The 19744-nt window shown below is 39.3% G+C and overlaps 1 protein-coding gene across 1 annotated transcript; it reads left to right on the forward strand.

Annotated features, from left to right (window-relative positions):
• The first annotated feature begins 3913 nt into the window (after positions 1–3913).
• On the forward strand, positions 3914–19414 carry LOC128636506 (olfactory receptor 6C3-like). The gene is made up of 2 exons (XM_053689511.1): positions 3914–4558; positions 19244–19414. Exons 1-2 carry the CDS (start codon positions 3914–3916, stop codon positions 19412–19414), a joined length of 816 nt encoding a protein of 271 aa, XP_053545486.1.
• Positions 19415–19744: the final 330 nt, after the last annotated feature.

Consider the following 19744-nt stretch of genomic DNA (forward strand, 5'->3'; position numbering starts at 1 on the left):
TTTTAAGAAATGTACAGATAGATGATAAAGGAGATTTGAGAGAGTTTAGATGTCTTCCAGGTTCTACCACTCACAGAGATTTAAATCGTATTTCAAGAATTGTTAAGGCAGCAAGAAAAAACAGTGAGTTAGATGTTATTGTTCCCCTAGGTGCAAATGATCTGGCTAGCAATGATGTTGTTGCTGTGCAAAAGGAGTTTTTTGAACTAGGAAGTTGTTTAGATCATGTGACTGCATCTGTGTCCTTTTCTGCTGTTTTACCTGTGTATGGACAGGAAGTAGGAAGAATGCAGCGTATTATAGTATTTAACTCTTGGTTAGAGAGGTGGTGCAGGGTAAGAATATATGGTTTTGTTAGCCATTAATGCCCTGTTTGGCTTGATAGTAACTTGTATAAGAAGGATGGTTTGCACCTGGATAATAAAGGGACAAGAGTATTGAGTAAAGAATTTAAAGACTTTATTAATAGCAATTTAAACTAAAGAAGGGGGACAGTTTTAACATACCAATCTGTCCCCCCAAAGCATGACAAGACAGTCAACCAAATTTTACATTCTTGTTTTTTTAATAAAAAAAACATTACTTTTAGGAATAAGACTTTGAATAATGTAGGCAGGGGTTGTATTGACCATGCAAAAGGATTTGAGAATTCTAGAAATGTTCTACGTGCAATGTGCACAAATGCTCGCAGTTTAGTAAGTAAATTACCTGCACTTACTGCAATAATGATTCAAGATATATTGGATTAAGTAGCTATAACAGAGACTTGGTACAATGACTGGGGAACAGTCATACCTGGTTACATCTTGTTTAAAAAAAATAGAGTAGGGAAAAAAAGGGGGCGGAGTTGCTATGTAAGTGAAAGAAAATATTAAAGTAACTGAAATTGTAGAAAAAAATGACAACGTAGAAAGTGTTTGGGTAACTATAGAAACTGAAGGGAAGCAGGTGTTTAGAATAGGATTAGTATATAGACCACCAATACAGGATGAATCATCAGACAATTTAATTAATTGATTAAATAGCCAAAATTACAATGAAGGGCAATGTTATAGTAGTGGGGGACTTTAATATGCCTGATGTAGACTGGGAAGTACCTGTTGCAAATATCAACTAGAATATATATACAATACACACTTAGACATGCGTATGTATCTCTATGTTAAAGCCCTTTGCAGTCCTTTTTATTCTAGCACCTGACACCTCATATTTTCGAGCACTTGTTACTTTTTGTGCAATATTGTTTTTGAATCATTTTTATTAGATAATGTTATTATGAGTTTAACTGTACTTTTAAATGTACTTTTGATGCGTTTTGTGCCACTTTTTTATTTTGTTAGCCAAAGCTCTGAGGACGCGTTATCCTGAAGTGCGTTAACTTCAATTGCGCTCAAGGGATTGCATTTACTTTCAACTTGTAATACGAGCACTACACCAACACGCGCAAACATCCGAGATAAACCCTTTATCGCTTGAGCGTAACTGTTAGAGCTCCATTTGTAATCTGGCCGTTTTATAGGGAACAGCATTTTGATTTTAATGTTCTTTTAAAGGGACAGTGAGCACCTTGAGATTTTTATATAAAATATTTAGTTATGCATAATCAGACAACTTTGCAATATATATTCATTATTCATTTTGCCCCCTTTTTATGTAATTAAGTTCTGAAAATTGAGTAATTTCTAGTTCTCAGAACTTGCAACACACCTGCTGACTTCTCACAGCTAACTCTACTACATATCTGTCCCTAACTGGCTTTATCAGAGATAACAACTGCAAAACAATTAACTTTATATTAACTTTATTAACTTTATGACAATGGCTAACCTTGTTGTCTATGGACAAAAGTAGTGTTTCTTAACCGTGGCCCTCAAGTACCCAACACAGGCCAGGTTTTCATTATAGCTGAACCAGAGCACAGGTGAAATAATCAGCTGATCAGTAACCATGGTTACTAATGTGCTTTCTGATTATTTCTCCTGTGCACTGGTTCAGCTATAATGAAAAACCTGATAGAATATGAAAAAACGTTAAAATAGATAAAATTGTCAAACTTCTTATTTAAAACTGACCTGTATACAGTTAAATAAATATATATTAAAACCTAAGAATATAAGAAGCGCTCACAAAGGCTAAAGACAATATTAAATTTATTAATTACACATATAAATAAAACTGTAGAGTGCGCACTCTTAAAATACAATTGAGACTAAACAATTCAACAATTAATTTGGACTAACTTTAAAACCATACTATAAATCAACCTTTAAAAATCTCTTAACTTTGTGCAAAAGGTGCTAATAGCAGATGTAAAATAAAACAAGCTTTCCAAAGTCTCTTAATATGTAAGTGTAAAAGATGCTTTAAGCAGATACTAGGAAATGGGTCTTATGTCCTTTAGTTCATTAGACTCCTTTCCTTTGACTAATCAAATGTCTCTATCCAATGACCAATCAATTGTCTCTATTATCGTTGTTTTTATATTTCAAATGTAACCGTTTTACCAATACTTGTATCAAAACTTTTTCTAGACAAGGTTCTTTGTTTCTGTAAAACACTTTTTACCTTAGTATTCCAGTTCTTTTTGAAATAAAAGTTCCTTGTTTGTTCCTCACAGAGTTAGCCTCTGATACTGTTTCCAGCAGTGGTTTTTAATGAAGCAACAAAACCGGCTTACCGTGATTCGGCTACCGCTGATCTTAGCTTGTTTGAACGAATCCCCCGCCTTCCGATGACAATGGGCAATCCGCCTCTATTGCCTCCAGGCTAAAAAGGAAACTCTCACACTTGCTTTCAGGTGCGGGTCTATGTTGATATTACCCGATTCTTTGTTAGCGATCTCCTGGACGAGTCGTGCACAGCTTATGATAAAGCTGTCAAATCCTTGAAGTTGTAGATATCCAAGCCAATCTCTTACGGCTGTATATCTGAGTCTATGGTATCCTATGAATCATCTAATGAGATCGCTAACAAACAATCGGGTAATATCAACATAGACCCGCACCTGAAAGCAAGTGTGAGAGTTCCCTTTTTAGCCTGGAGGCAATAGAGGCGGATTGCCCATTGTCATCGGAAGGCGGGGGATTCGTTCAAACAAGCTAAGATCAGCGGTAGCCGAATCACGGTAAGCCGGTTTTGTTGCTTCATTAAAAACCACTACTGGAAACCGTATCAGAGGCTAACTCTGTGAGGAACAAACAAGGAACTTTTATTTCTAAAAGAACTGGAATACTAAGGTAAAAAGTGTTTTACAGAAACAAAGAACCTTGTCTAGAAAAAGTTTTGATACAAGTATTGCTAAAACGGTTACATTTGAAATATAAAAACAACGATAATAGAGACAATTGATTGGTCATTGGATAGAGACATTTGATTGGTCAAAGGAAAGGAGTCTAATGAACTAAAGGACATAAGATCCATTTCCTAGTATCTGCTTAAAGCATCTTTTACACTTACATATTAAGAGACTTTGGAAAGCTTGTTTTATTTTACATCTGCTATTAGCACCTTTTGCACAAAGTTAAGAGATTTTTAAAGGTTGATTTATAGTATAGTTTTAAAGTTAGTCCAAATTGTTGAATTGTTTAGTCTCCATTGTATTTTAAGAGTGCGCACTCTACAGTTTTATTTATATGTGTAATTAATAAATTTAATATTGTCTTTAGCCTTTGTGAGCGCTTCTTATATTCTTAGGATTTAATAATGAAAAACCTGGCCTGTTGGGGGTACTTGAGGCCCAAGGTTGAGAAACAATGGACTAAAGCCCAGATTGGCAATTTCATAATGAAACTCAATTGGGAAGTCTCTTAAAGCCGAACGCTCTATCTGAAACATGGAAGTTTAATTTTAACTTTAGTGTCCTTTAAACTTATGTTTGGTTCCTTTTTTGTAGTATCAAGATTTGTCTAACAATATGGAGCAGAAAAACCAGACCATGGTAACATTTTTTGTAATCAAGGGGATCTCAGATGACCCTCAACTGCAGCTTCTAATATTCTTTCTTGTTCTCTTTAATTTCTTCACTATTGGTGGTAATGGTAACTTGACCATTCTATTGCTTGTTTGCCTGGATACCCAGTTACAAACTCCAATGTATTTCTTCGTAAGGAACCTGTCCCTTCTAGATATGTCCTGCACCACTGTAACTCTGCATAAGGTCCTTCTTAGCTACATATCCAGTGATAATACTATATTATACCTTTCATGTATAACACAGATGTACATGTCTACATCGCTGACTGTTGATGAGCTATTATTGCTAACGGCCATGAGTTATGACCGATATGTGGCTATCTGTAACCCATTACAGTACCCAATTGTTATGAGAAGTAGAGTATGTATTGTTTTGGTTCTTTTTTGTTGGGTTTTGGGTTTTATAGAGCTTTTACCTTACCTTGTCTTACTTTTAGACATTTCTTATTATTCCTCAAATATAATCAATCACTTCTACTGTGATCTTGTTCCAGTAATGACGCTGTCATGCAGTGATATTTCAGTTTTGAAAATTGTTATATTTACAGAAGGTATATTCCTTTTAAGTCTTACACCTTTCTTTCATGTAATTGGCAAGAGTCCATGAGCTAGTGACGTATGGGATAAACATTCCTACCAGGAGGGGCAAAGTTTCCCAAACCTCAAAATGCCTATAAATACACCCCTCACCACACCCACAATTCAGTTTTACAAACTTTGCCTCCCATGGAGGTGGTGAAGTAAGTTTGTGCTAGATTTCTATGTTGATATGCGCTTCGCAGCAGGCTGAAGCCCGGTTTTCCTCTCAGAGTGCAGTGAATGTCAGAGGGATGTGAAGAGAGTATTGCCTATTTGAATACCATGGTCTTCCTCTAGGCTAGGGGATCTATTTCATAGGTTCTCTGTTATCGGTCGTAGAGATTTCTTCTCCTACCTCCCTTTTCAGATCGACGATATACTCTTATATACCATTACCTCTACTGATTCTCGTTTCAATACCGGTTTGGCTATCTACTATATGTAGATGAGTGTCTTAGGGTAAGTAAGTCTTATTTTATTCATGACACTCTAAGCTATGGTTGGGCACTTTATATGTAAAGTTCTAAATATATGTTTTAAACCTATATTTGCCATGATTCAGGATAATCAGTGTTCCTTCTTTCAGACTGTCAGTTTCATTTTTTGGGAAAATGCATTTGAATAAATATTTTTCTTACCTTAAAATTTTCAATTTGACTTTTTTCTTCTAAATTGCGGGCTGTTAGGCTCGCGGGTGCAGAAAATGCTTCAATTTATTGCGTCATTTTTGGCGCAATACTTTTTTTCCGCAAAAATTTCATCATTTCCTGCGTCATAGTTGACGCCGGAAGTTTTCACGTGGTTGCGTCATTTTTTGACGCATGTGTGTTACAGGCATTTTTTGGCACCAAAAAATGTGGGCGTTATTTTTGGCACCAAATAATGTGGGCGTCATACTTGGTGCCAAAAAAGTGGGCGTCATACTTGGCGCCAGTTTTTTTCACATTATTTCAGTCTCACTTTTTTGTTGCTTCTGGTTGCTAGAGGCTTGTTTGTTTTGCATTTTTTTCCCATTTCTGAAACTGTCATTTAAGGAATTTGATAATTTTGCTTTATATGTTGTTTTTTCTATTACATATTGCAAGATGTCACTACCTGACCCTGGATCAGAATCTACTTCTGGAAAGACGCTGCCTGATGTTGGTTCTACCAAAGCTAAGTGCATTTGTTGTAAACTTTTGGTAACTGTTCCTCCGGCTGTAGTTTGTGTTAGTTGTCATGATAAACTTTCTAAAGCAGATAATATTTCCATTAGTAATAATCCATTACCTGTTGTTGTTCCTTCAACATCTAATGTTCAGGATGTTCCTGTTAATGTAAGAGAATTTGTTTCTAATTCTATTCGGAAGGCTTTGTCTGTTATTCCTCCTTCTAGTAAACGTAAAATGTCTTTTAAAACTTCTCATATTTCAGATGAATTTTTAAATGACCGCCATCATTCTGACTTATCTATTTCTGATGAGGATCTATCTGGTTCAGAAGATTATGCCTCAGATATTGACACTGATAAATCTTCATATTTGTTTAAAATGGAGTTTATTCTTTCTTTACTTAAAGAAGTGTTGATTGCATTAGATATGGAGGAGTCTAGTCCTCTTGATATTAAAACTAATAAGCGTTTAAATTCAGTTTTTAAACCTCATGTAGTTATTCCAGAAGTTTTTCCAGTTCCGTATGCTATTTCAGAAGTAATTTCTAGGGAATGGAATAGTCTGGGTTCTTCATTTACTCCTTCTCCAAGGTTTAAGAAATTGTACCCTTTGCCATCTGATAGATTAGAGTTTTGGGAAAAAATCCACAAAGTTGATGGGGCTATCTCTACTCTTGCTAAACGTACTACTATTCCTACGGCAGATAGTACCTCTTTTAAGAATCCTTTAGATAGAAAGCTTGAATCCTTTCTAAGGAAGGCTTATTTATGTTCAGGTAATCTTCTTAGACCTGCTATTTCTTTGGCTGATGTTGCTGCAGCTTCCACCTTCTGGTTGGAGGCCTTAGCGCAACAAGTGTCAGACCATAATGCTTATAGCATTGTTAAACTTCTTCAACATGCTAATAACTTTGTGAGGCCATTTTTGATATCATTAGGATTGATGTCAGGTATATGTCTTTAGCTATTTTAGCTAGAAGAGCTTTATGGCTTAAGTCTTGGAATGCAGATATGACTTCTAAGTCAATGTTGCTGTCACGATCCTCCCGTTGATCGCCGTGTCGCAGCGGCTCCCGGATCTTCTCTGTGTGAATGACGTCACGTTGCCTAGCAACGTGACGTGCCCTCTGACACTCCCTCTGATGACTTCGCCGCTCCTGCCTTTAAACCACGGCGAGAGATCTTACTCGGGGCCCGTTTGTTGGATTAACTCCGGTGTTGTGAGTACTTTATCCTGAACCTGCCTGACCTTGCTTAGCCCTTTACTGATTCCTGGATACCGACTTTTGCCTGCCTGACCTTGCTTTTGCCTTGTCCCTCAAACTAACTTCTGGATATAATTGCCTTTGCCTGTCTGAGTCTGCTTCAATCTCTTGTCTTGCTACAGTCCTGCCTAAAGTAAGCAATTATCTTTGTTTGTTGCAAACCTGCTTAAAGGGATATTTACTTTTACAAGCTGCTAAAGAGAACATTATCTTTTGTTTGTTGCAAGCCTGCTTAAAGGGACATTTACTTTTTCAAGCTGCTAAAGAGAACATTATCTTTTGTTTGTTGCAAACCTGCTTAAAGGGACATTTACTTTTACAAGCTGCTAAAGAGAACATTATCTTTTGTTTGTTGCAAACCTGCTTAAAGGGACATTTACTTTTACAAGCTGCTAAAGAGAACATTATCTTTTGTTTATTGCAAACCTGCTTAAAGGGACATTTACTTTTACAAGCTGCTAAAGAGAACATTATCTTTTGTTTGTTGCAAACCTGCTTAAAGGGACATTTACTTTTACAAGCTGCTAAAGAGAACATTATCTTTTGTTTGTTGCAAACCTGCTTAAAGGGACATTTACTTTTACAAGTTGCTAAAAAGAACTTTTATCCTTTGTTTGATTCAAATCTACTAAAAGGGACGCTAACTCTTTTGTGGCTTTCCTTCTTAAAGGAACATTTATTATTTTTTGTAACCTACCTTATTTGTTTCCTGAGTGGGTCACGTCCTGGTTATTTCTCAGTGTGCTAGCGTGTGTTTTACTTTTCACGCTAGCAGTTGGGTTAAACCCCGGACTGATTCCTAAACGGCTGACATTACAAACGGGCCATAAATGGACCCCACTGAATTATCCATGGCCGTGGCCCACCAGGGACAACTACTGGGATCTCATGCTACCCACTTGCAATCCCTGGACTCTAAGCTTGATCAAATAACTGCATTATTACAGAGCTTGGTTGCTTCTACACCTCCCAATCCTAATCCTATTGAGGCATTACCTCCTTCGATCCCAAACAATCAGTCTCAAGTACAACTGAGTCCCAGGATACCTCTTCCGGATAAGTATGATGGGAATCCTGAAGACTGTAGGGGTTTTCTGAATCAGTGCCGTCTCCATTTCCGAAATAGCCCTACTCTTTTTGCTACTCCCTCTTCTAGAATTACATTCCTCATTTCCTTAATGAAAGGAAAAGCTTTGGCTTGGGTATCACCTTTGCTAGAAAAGAATGATCCTATACTATTGGATGTTGATGCATTTCTCTCTGTATTTTCAAATGTATTTGATAAACCTGGAAGATCTTCCGCTGCTGAAGCTACTCTCTTAGATCTACGACAGGGTAGTCAACCAGTTTCTCAATACGCTATTGAGTTCCGCACACTTGCCTCTGAAACTACTTGGAATCAGGGAGCACTTAGAGCCGCTTTCCGTAAAGGACTTTCTGAGCGTCTCAAGGATGAATTGGTGTATCGGGAACTTCCAGAATCCCTGGAAGCCTTAATAAATCTTTGTATCAGTCTCGACGCCAGATTTCGTGAACGCCAACAAGAAAGGGATAGAACTCAGAGGTCATCAACTCAAACTCCTTTTCGTTTGGCTCCTCGTTTTTCTAATCCAGTCACTCCTGCCTCTCCTACTCCTGATCTGGCTGAACCTATGGAAGTGAGAAGCATAAAATTAACAGAGACTGAACGCTTGAGAAGACGTTCTCTTGGCCTGTGTTTGTACTGTGGCCTTAAAGGGCATTTATTAAGGGATTGTCCTACCAGGCCAGTAAAAGCCAGGGCTTAACTTTTGTCCAGGGAACTGAGTTAAGCCAAAAGAGTAGTCATTCCGTATACAAGAAACTCTTTGTTCCAGTAACCCTTCAATTTGGACATAGTAAGATACATACCCAAGCTCTTATTGACTCTGGTGCTGGAGGAGTGTTCATTGACTCCACGTTCGTCTCTACTCACACCATACCCTTACTAAAGAAAAAGTATTCTATTTCTGTCTCTACGGTTAGTGGAGATCCTTTGGGTTCCGGATACATTCAGTTTGCTACTAAACCTTTACTTCTTACTGTTGGAATACTTCATTCTGAGACAATATGTTTTGACGTCATTTCTACTCCTCAATTTCCCATAATCTTGGGACTTCCCTGGCTCCAATTACATAATCCTACTTTTTCTTGGACTTACCACTTACTATCGCTCTCACTATCGAAACTCCGGACTCTCTACCTATGCCTTATCATGACTTTGTGGATGTTTTCTCCAAGAAAGAGGCTGAACGTCTTCCTCCTCACCGTCCTTTTGATTGCCCCATTGATCTTCTTCCTGGGGCTACTTACCCTCGAGGCAAGACATATCCACTTTCTAGACCCGAAAACGTGGCTTTGGAAGAATATATCAAAGACAATCTGGCTAGAGGATTTATTCGACCCTCCTCTTCTCCTGTAGGGGCTGGTTTCTTTTTTGTAGGAAAGAAGGATGGCGGACTGCGACCCTGTATTGATTACAGAGGACTAAATCAAATTACCATCAAGAACAGTTATCCTCTACCCCTTATTCCTGAATTGTTTACTTATCTTCAAGGATCCACCATATTTACCAAACTAGATCTACATGGTGCATATAATCTTATCCGTATGCGCAAGGGAGATGAATGGAAGACTGCTTTTAACACTCGATTTGGGCATTACGAGTATCTGGTCATACCTTTTGGGCTCTGTAATGCTCCTGCGGTTTTTCAACATTTTGTGAACGAGATTTTTCGGGATTTTTTGAATATCTTTGTCATCATATACCTTGACGATATCCTGATTTTTTCTCAAAACCACCAAGATCATGTGCACCACGTCAGGAGAGTACTTCAACGTTTAAGAGATTACCATCTGTTTGCTAAGCTGGAGAAATGTTCATTCCATCAAAAATCCATACCCTTTCTGGGTTATGTAATATCTGAATCTGGATTTGAAATGGATCCTACTCATCATCCACAATCTAACGGCCAGACCGAAAGGGTAAACCAGTGTCTTGAAACATATCTTAGACATTATGTGGATCATTTTCACTCTAACTGGACTTCTTATCTCCCATTAGCTGAATTGGCTCATAACGCTCAGTATAATTCCTCTCTTCAGACCTCTTCTTTTCATGCATCCTATGGATATCAGCCCAGAACGTTTCCTTTGCATACTTCTTCCACAGAAAATCCTGCTTCTGATCTTTCTGCCCGAAGTTTAACTCGTCATTGGCGGAGAATACATCTTATTCTTTCTGTAGCTTCTAAACGTTACAAGTTCTTTTCAGATCTTCGATGGAAGAAGTCTCTCAAGTACCGTCCTGGTGATAAAGTTTGGATTTCTTCACGTTATCTTCGCCTCAAACAACCTTCTACCAAACTGGGACCACCATATGTGGGTCCTTTCCGAACACTGGGTCAAGTGTGTTCCACTGCTTACCGGGTGGCTTTACCCAAGACTCTCAAAGTCCATCCTGTATTCCACGTTTCTCTTCTGAAACCTATGTTGTCTAATAGGTATTCTAAACCTATTTCCAAGCCTCCACCTCTTTTTGTTCATGGACACCCTGAGTTTGAGGTCAGTCACATTCTAGATTCCAAACTCCGTGGCAAGAAATTGTATTATCTCATTCATTGGAAAGGTTATCCAGTCACGGAACGATCCTGGGAGCCGGCTCATCAAGTGAACGCTCCTACCTTGATAAAGGCCTTCCACAAGTCTCACCCTACTAGGCCTGGTCCTGTCCCCCGGAGGGGTCCTTGAGGAGGGGGGTGCTGTCACGATCCTCCCGTTCATCGCCGTGTCGCCGCGGCTCCCGGATCTTCTCTGTGTGAAAGACGTCACGTTGCCTAGCAACGTGACGTGCCCTCTGACACTCCCTCTGATGACGTCGCCGCTCCTGCCTTTAAACCACGGCGGGAGATCTTACTCGGGGCCCGTTTGTTGGATTAACTCCGGTGTTGTGAGTACTTTATCCTGAACCTGCCTGACCTTGCTTAGCCCTTTACTGATTCCTGGATACCGACTTTTGCCTGCCTGACCTTGCTTTTGCCTTGTCCCTCAAACTAACTTCTGCATATAATTGCCTTTGCCTGTCTGAGTCTGCTTCAATCTCTTGTCTTGCTACAGTCCTGCCTAAAGTAAGCAATTATCTTTGTTTGTTGCAAACCTGCTTAAAGGGATATTTACTTTTACAAGCTGCTAAAGAGAACATTATCTTTTGTTTGTTGCAAACCTGCTTAAAGGGACATTTACTTTTTCAAGCTGCTAAAGAGAACATTATCTTTTGTTTGTTGCAAACCTGCTTAAAGGGACATTTACTTTTACAAGCTGCTAAAGAGAACATTATCTTTTGTTTGTTGCAAACCTGCTTAAAGGGACATTTACTTTTACAAGCTGCTAAAGAGAACATTATCTTTTGTTTATTGCAAACCTGCTTAAAGGGACATTTACTTTTACAAGCTGCTAAAGAGAACATTATCTTTTGTTTTTTGCAAACCTGCTTAAAGGGACATTTACTTTTACAAGCTGCTAAAGAGAACATTATCTTTTGTTTGTTGCAAACCTGCTTAAAGGGACATTTACTTTTACAAGTTGCTAAAAAGAACTTTTATCCTTTGTTTGATTCAAATCTACTAAAAGGGACGCTAACTCTTTTGTGGCTTTCCTTCTTAAAGGAACATTTATTATTTTTTGTAACCTACCTTATTTGTTTCCTGAGTGGGTCACGTCCTGGTTATTTCTCAGTGTGCTAGCGTGTGTTTTACTTTTCACGCAAGCAGTTGGGTTAAACCCCGGACTGATTCCTAAACGGCTGGCAGTTGCTTTCTCTTTCTTTCCAAGGTAATAAACTATTTGGTTCTCAGTTGGATTCAATAATTTCAACTGTTATGGGGGGGAAGGGAGCCTTTTTGCCTTAGGACAAAAAATATAAAGGTAAATATAGGGCTGCTAATCGTTTTCGTTCCTTTCGTCAGAATAAGGAACAGAAGCCTGACCCTTCCCCTAAAGGAACAGTTTCTGTTTGGAATCCTTCTCCAGTCTTGAATAAATCCAAGCCTTTTAGAAAGTCAAAACCAGCTCCCAAATCCGCATGAAGGTGCGGCCCTCATTCCAGCACAGCTGGTAGGGGGCAGGTTACGATTTTTTAAAGATGTTTGGATCAATTCGATTCAAAGTCTTTGGATTCAGAACATTGTTTCACAAGGGTACAGAATAGGTTTCAAGATAAGGCCGCCTGTGAGAAGATTTTTTCTCTCACGCATTCCAGTAAACCCAGTAAAGGCTCAGGCGTTTCTGAAATGTGTTTCAGACCTAGAGTCGGCTGGGGTAATTATGCCAGTTCCAGTTCTGGAACGGGGTCTGGGGTTTTATTCAAATCTGTTCATTGTACCAAAGAAGGAGAATTCCTTCAGACCAGTTCTGGATTTAAAAATATTGAATCGTTATGTAAGGATACCAACATTCAAAATGGTGACTATAAGGACTATTCTGCCTTTTGTTCAGCAAGGGCATTATATGTCTACAATAGACTTACAGGATGCATATCTTCATATTCTGATTCATCCAGATCACTATCAGTTCCTGAGATTCTCTTTTCTAGACAAGCATTACCAGTTTGTTGCTCTTCCATTTGGCCTAGCAACTGCTCTAAGGATCTTTTCAAAGGTTCTCGGTGCCTTTCTTTCTGTAATCAGAGAACAGGGTATTGCGGTATTTCCTTATTTGGACAATATCTTGGTACTTGCTCAGTCTTTACATTCTGCAGAATCTCATACGAATCAACTTTTGTTGTTTCTTCAAAAAAATGGTTGGAGGATCAATTTACCAAAGAGTTCTTTGATTGGGTAACCTTTTTGGGTTTCCAAATAGATTCAGTGTCCATGACTTTGTCTCTAACAGAAAAGAGATGTCTGAAATTGGTTTCAGCTTGTCGAAACCTTCAGTCTCAATCATTCCCTTCAGTAGCTTTGTGCATGGAAATTCTAGGTCTCATGACTGCTGCATCGGACGCGATCCCTTTTGCTCGTTTTCACATGAGACCTCTCCAGCTTTGTATGCTGAACCAATGGTGCAGGGATTATACAAAGATATCACAATTAATATCCTTAAATCCCAATGTTCGATCTTCTCTGACTTGGTGGTTGTATCACCATCGTTTAATTCAAGGGGCCTCTTTTGTTCGTCCAACCTGGACTGTGATCTCAACAGATGCAAGTCTTTCAGGTTGGGGAGCTGTATGGGGATCTCTGACAGCGCAGGGGGTTTGGGAATCTCAGGAGGCGAGATTACCAATCAACATTTTGGAACTCCGTGCGATTTTCAGAGCTCTTCAGTTCTGGCCTCTTCTGAAGAGAGAATGGTTTATTTGTTTTCAGACAGACAATGTCACAACCGTGGCGTATGTCAATCATCAAGGTGGGACTCACAGTCCTCAGGCTATGAAAGAAGTATCTCGGATACTTGTATGGGCGGAATCCAGCTCCTGTCTAATTTCTGCGGTTCACATCCCAGGTATAGACAATTGGGAAGCGGATTATCTCAGTCGTCAGACGTTACATCCGGGCGAATGGTCTCTTCACCCAGAGGTATTTCTTCAGATTGTTCAAATCTGGGGACTTCCAGAAATAGATCTGATAGCTTCTCATCTAAACAAGAAACTTCCCAGGTATCTGTCCAGATCCAGGGATCCTCAGGCGGAAGCAGTGGACGCGTTGTCACTTCCTTGGAATTATCAACCTGCTTATATCTTTCAGCCTCTAGTTCTTCTTCCAAGAGTGATTTCCAATATCCTAATGGAGCGTTTGTTTGTTCTGCTGGTGGTTCCAGCTTGGCCACACAGGTTTTGGTATGCGGATCTCATTCGGATGGCCAGTTGCCAACCTTGGACACTTCCGTTAAGGCCAGACCTTCTATCTCAAGGCCTATTTTTCCATCAGGATCTCAAATCATTAAATTTGAAGGTATGGAAATTGAACGCTTGATACTTAGTCATAGAGGTTTCTCTGACTCAGACCTAGATTTGGAGTTTGGCGGTAGCCGTGAAAACCAGCGTTAGAGGCTCCTAACGCTGGTTTTAGGCTACCGCCGGTATTTAGAGTCACTCAAAATAGGGTCTAACGCTCACTTTTCAGCCGCGACTTTTCCATACCGCAGATCCCCTTACGTCAATTGCGTATCCTATCTTTTCAATGGGATCTTTCTAACTCCGGTATTTAGAGTCGTTTCTGAAGTGAGCGTTAGACATCTAACGACAAAACTCCAGCCGCAGGAAAAAAGTCAGTAGTTAAGAGCTTTCTGGGCTAACGCCGGTTTATAAAGCTCTTAACTACTGTACTCTAAAGTACACTAACACCCATAAACTACCTATGTACCCCTAAACCGAGGTCCCCCCACATCGTTGACACTCGAATAAATTTTTTTAACCCCTAATCTGCCGACCGCCACCTACGTTATACTTATGTACCCCTAATCTGCTCCCCCTAACACCGCCGACCCCTGTATTATATTTATTAACCCCTAATCTGCCCCCCTCAATGTCGCCTCCATCTGCCTACACTTATTAACCCCTAATCTGCCGACCGCAAAGCGCCGCCACCTACGTTATCCTTATGTACCCCTAATCTGCTGCCCCTAACACCGCCGACCCCTATATTATATTTATTAACCCCTAACCTGCCCCCCACAACGTCGCCGCCAGCTACCTACAATAATTAACCCCTAATCTGCCGAGCGGACCTGAGCGCTACTACAATAAAGTTATTAACCCCTAATCCGCCTCACTAACCCTATAATAAATAGTATTAACCCCTAATCTGCCCTCCCTAACATCGCCGACACCTAACTTCAATTATTAACCCCTAATCTGCCGACCGGAGCTCACCGCTATTCTAATAAATGTATTAACCCCTAAAGCTAAGTCTAACCCTAACACTAACACCCCCCTAAGTTAAATATATTTTTATTCTAACGAAATAAATTAACTCTTATTAAATAAATTATTCCTATTTAAAGCTAAATACTTACCTGTAAAATAAATCCTAATATAGCTACAATATAAATTATAATTACATTGTAGCTATTTTAGGATTAATATTTATTTTACAGGCAACTTACAAAATTACCTGTAAAATAAATCCTAACCTAAGTTACAATTAAACATAACACTATACTATCATTAAATTAATTAAATAAAATACCTACAATTACCTACAATTAAACCTAACACTACACTATCAATACATTAATTAAATACAATACCTTCAAAAAAATACATTTAAATAAACTAACTAAAGTACAAAAAATAAAAAAGAACTAAGTTACAAAAAATAAAAAAATATCTACAAACATAAGAAAAATATTACAACAATTTTAAACTAATTACACCTACTCTAAGCCCCCTAATAAAACAACAAAGCCCCCCAAAATAAAAAATGCCCTACCCTATTCTAAATTAATAAAGTTAAAAGCTCTTTTACCTTACCAGCCCTGAACAGGGCCCTTTGCGGGGCATGCCCCAAGAAGTTCAGCTCTTTTGCCTGTAAAAAAAAACATACAATACCCCCCCCCCAACATTACAACCCACCACCCACATACCCCTAATCTAACCCAAACCCCCCTTAAATAAACCTAACACTAAGCCCCTGAAGATCATCCTACCTTGTCTTCACCTCACCAGGTATCACCGATCCGTCCTGGCTCCAAAATCTTCATCCAACCCAAGCGGGGGTTGGCGATCCATCATCCCCAAGCGGGGGTTGGCGATCCATCATCCGGTGGCTGAAGAGGTCCAGAAGAGGCTCCAAAGTCTTCATCCTATCCGGGAAGAAGAGGCGATCCGGACCGGCAACCATCTTGATCCAAGCGGCATCTTCTATCTTCATCCGATGACGACCGGCTCCATCCTGAAGACCTCCACCGCGGACCCATCTTCTTCCGACGACGACTTCCCGACGAATGAAGGTTCCTTTAAGGGACGTCATCCAAGATGGCGTCCCTCGAATTCCGATTGGCTGATAGGATTCTATCAGCCAATCGGAATTAAGGTAGGAATATTCTGATTGGCTGATGGAATCAGCCAATCAGAATCAAGTTCAATCCGATTGGCTGATCCAATCAGCCAATCAGATTGAGCTCGCATTCTATTGGCTGTTCCGATCAGCCAATAGAATGCGAGCTCAATCTGATTGGCTGATTGGATCAGCCAATCGGATTTAACTTGATTCTGATTGGCTGATTCCATCAGCCAATCAGAATATTCCTACCTTAATTCCGATTGGCTGATAGAATCCTATCAGCCAATCGGAATTCGAGGGACACCATCTTGGATGACGTCCCTTAAAGGAACCGTCATTCGGCTAGTAGGCGTCGGGAGAAGAGGATGTTCCGCGTCGGAGGTCTGCAAGATGGATCCGGAAGAAAGAAGATTGAAGATGCCAATGATAGAAGACTTCATCCGGATCATGGACCTCTTCAGCTCCCGCTTGGATGAAGACTTCATCCGGATCATGGACCTCTTCAGCTCCCGCTTGGATGAAGACTTCAGCCGGATCATGGACCTCTTCAGCCCCCCGCTTGGGCTTGGATCAAGACATCGGAGGAGCTCTTCAGGACGGATCGGTGAACCTGGTAGGGTGAAGACAAGGTAGGAAGATCTTCAGGGGCTTAGTGTTAGGTTTATTTAAGGGGGGTTTGGGTTAGATTAGGGGTATGTGGGTGGTGGGTTGTAATGTTGGGGGGGGTATTGTATGTTTTTTTTTTACAGGCAAAAGAGCTGAACTTCTTGGGGCATGCCCCGCAAAGGGCCCTGTTCAGGGCTGGTAAGGTAAAAGAGCTTTGAAATGTAGTAATTTAGAATAGGGTAGGGCATTTTTTATTTTGGGGGGCTTTGTTGTTTTATTAGGGGGCTTAGAGTAGGTGTAATTAGTTTAAAATATTGTAATATTTTTCTTATGTTTGTAGATATTTTTTTATTTTTTGTAACTTAGTTCTTTTTTATTTTTTGTACTTTAGTTAGTTTATTTCATTGTAGTTATTTGTAGATATTGTATTTAATTAATGTATTGATAGTGTAGTGTTAGGTTTAATTGTAGATAATTGTAGGTATTTTATTTAATTAATTTAATGATAGTATAGTGTTAGGTTTAATTGTAACTTAGGTTAGGATTTATTTTACATGTAATTTTGTACTTATTTTAACTAGGTAACTATTAAATAGTTCTTAACTATTTAATAGCTATTGTACCTGGTTAAAATATTTACAAAGTTGCCTGTAAAATAAATATTAATCCTAAAATAGCTACAATGTAATTATAATTTATATTGTAGCTATATTAGGGTTTATTTTACAGGTAAGTATTTAGCTTTAAATAGGAATAATTTATTTAATAAGAGTTAATTAATTTCGTTAGATTAAAATTATATTTAATTTAGGGGGGTGTTAGTGTTAGGGTTAGACTTAGCTTTAGGGGTTAATACATTTATTAGAATAGCGGTGAGCTCCGGTCGGCAGATTAGGGGTTAATAATTGAAGTTAGGTGTTGGCGATGTTAGGGAGGGCAGATTAGGGGTTAATAAATATAATACAGGGGTCGGCGGTGTTAGGGGGAGCAGATTAGGGGTACATAAGGATAATGTAAGTAGCGGCGGTTTACGGAGCGGCAGATTAGGGGTTAAAAATAAAATGCAGGTGTCAGCGATAGCGGGGGCGGCAGATTAGAGGTTAATAAGTGTAAGGTTAGGGGTGTTTAGACTCGGGGTACATGTTAGGGTGTTAGGTGCCGACGTAGAAGTGTTTCCCCATAGCAAACAATGGGGCTGCGTTAGGAGCTGAACGCGGCTTTTTTGCAGGTGTTAGGTTTTTTTTCAGCTCAAACATCCCCATTGTTTCCTATGGGGGAATCGTGCACGAGCACGTTTTTGAGGCTGGCCGCTTGCGTAAGCAACTCTGGTATCGAGAGTTGACGCTGCGTTAAAAATGCTCTATGCTCCTTTTTTGGAGCCTACGCAGCCATTCTTTGGACTCTCAATACCAGAGTTATTTTTATGGTGCGGCCAGAAAAAAGCCGGCGTTAGTTTTTCGGGTCGTTACCGACAAAACTCCAAATCTAGCCGTCAGTGATTAATACTATGTTACAGGCTCGTAAATCTGTGTTTAGAAAGATTTATTACCGAGACTGGAAGACTAACATTTCTTGGTGTTCTTCTCATAAATTCTCTTGGCATTCTTTTAGAATTCCTAGAATTTTACAGTTTCTTCAGGATGGTTTGGATAAGGGTTTGTCTGCAAGTTCCTTGAAAGGACAAATCTCTGCTCTTTCTGTTCTTTTTCACAGAAAGATTGGTAATCATCCTGATATTCATTGTTTTGTACAGGCTTTGGTTCGTATCAAGCCTGTCATTAAGTCAATCTCTCCTCCTTGGAGTCTTAATTTGGTTCTGAGGGCTTTACAGGCTCCTCTGTTTGAACCTATGCATTCTCTGGATATTAAATTACTTTCTTGGAAAGTTTTGTTCCTTTTGGCCATCTCTTCTGCTAGAAGAGTTTCTGAGTTATCTGCTCTTTCTTGTGAATCTCCTTTTCTGATTTTGCATCAGGATAAGGCGGTGTTGCGGACTTCATTTAAATTTTTACCTAAAGTTGTGAATTCTAACAACATTAGTAGAGAAATTGTTGTCCCTTCATTGTGTCCTAATCCTAAGAATTCTCTAGAGAGATCTTTACATTCTTTGGATGTAGTTAGAGCTTTGAAATATTATGTTGAAGCTACTAAAGATTTCAGAAAGACTTCTAGTCTGTTTGTTATCTTTTCTGGAAAGGTCAGAAGGCTTCTGCCATTTCTTTGGCGTCTTGGTTAAAGTCTTTGATTCATCATGCTTATGTAGAGTCGGGTAAATCTCCGCCTCAAAGGATTACGGCTCATTCTACTAGGTCAGTTTCTACTTCCTGGGCTTTTCGGAATGAAGCTTCTGTTGATCAGTGTTAGGAATGTGAAGGAGATGTTTAATCCTTACAACCTAGTGCTCCTTTGGTAAACCAGATCACAGTAGAGTAGCAAACCTTAAATAAATGTTTTGTTCCACTTGAATGACAACAACTACAATGGATTTTAATAGTTGCTATAAATCAGCAAGTGAAGAGTTAATACAGAGAGAATGGAGCTGTAGAGAATTAAGGAGTATCTACAGTATGCAATGCTCAAGAAATGTGAACGGTAAGGAAGGTACTCTCACACCCAAACTCTTTGGTATAGTATGAGGTTTAATTTTTAAGGTGGAAGTGTTACCAAGTATTGTAGGGTTGGTAATTTGCTTAGACACTGTGTATCGTTACAAGCGATCAAAGACAGACAGTCTGGAGAGGCGTGAATTACACTGGAAGGAAGAGGCAGGTGACGTCACTGAAACTCAGCTGATTTCAGCTCCGGACTTTGTTAGCGTGTAAGCGTCTCCAAAAGCAACTTGTGCTAGATGGTATTCTGGTAAGCAATGATTGAAGGGTTTTGAGCAAACTTGATTGCAGAGAGTAATGTAACGTATGAGATATTAAGTTAGTGGAGTTGAGTTGGTAAAGGGGAAAGTTTGTAGCGTTGCAGCGGCTCACGCTGATAACATAGGTAACTTGTATCAGGAATAATTCTTCCTTTGGAGATGTTATAGAACACAGGAGAAAAAGGTATTCACTGAATCTTCAGCTAGGAAATCCTCTGATAATATAGGTAGAAGTAATCCACTGAAGGTTGGAGCTTAGAGAGCAGGATGCTTTGTCTAACAA

This window comes from Bombina bombina, chromosome 7 (genome assembly GCF_027579735.1).
Source record: "Bombina bombina isolate aBomBom1 chromosome 7, aBomBom1.pri, whole genome shotgun sequence".
NCBI classification, from domain to species: domain Eukaryota; kingdom Metazoa; phylum Chordata; class Amphibia; order Anura; family Bombinatoridae; genus Bombina; species Bombina bombina.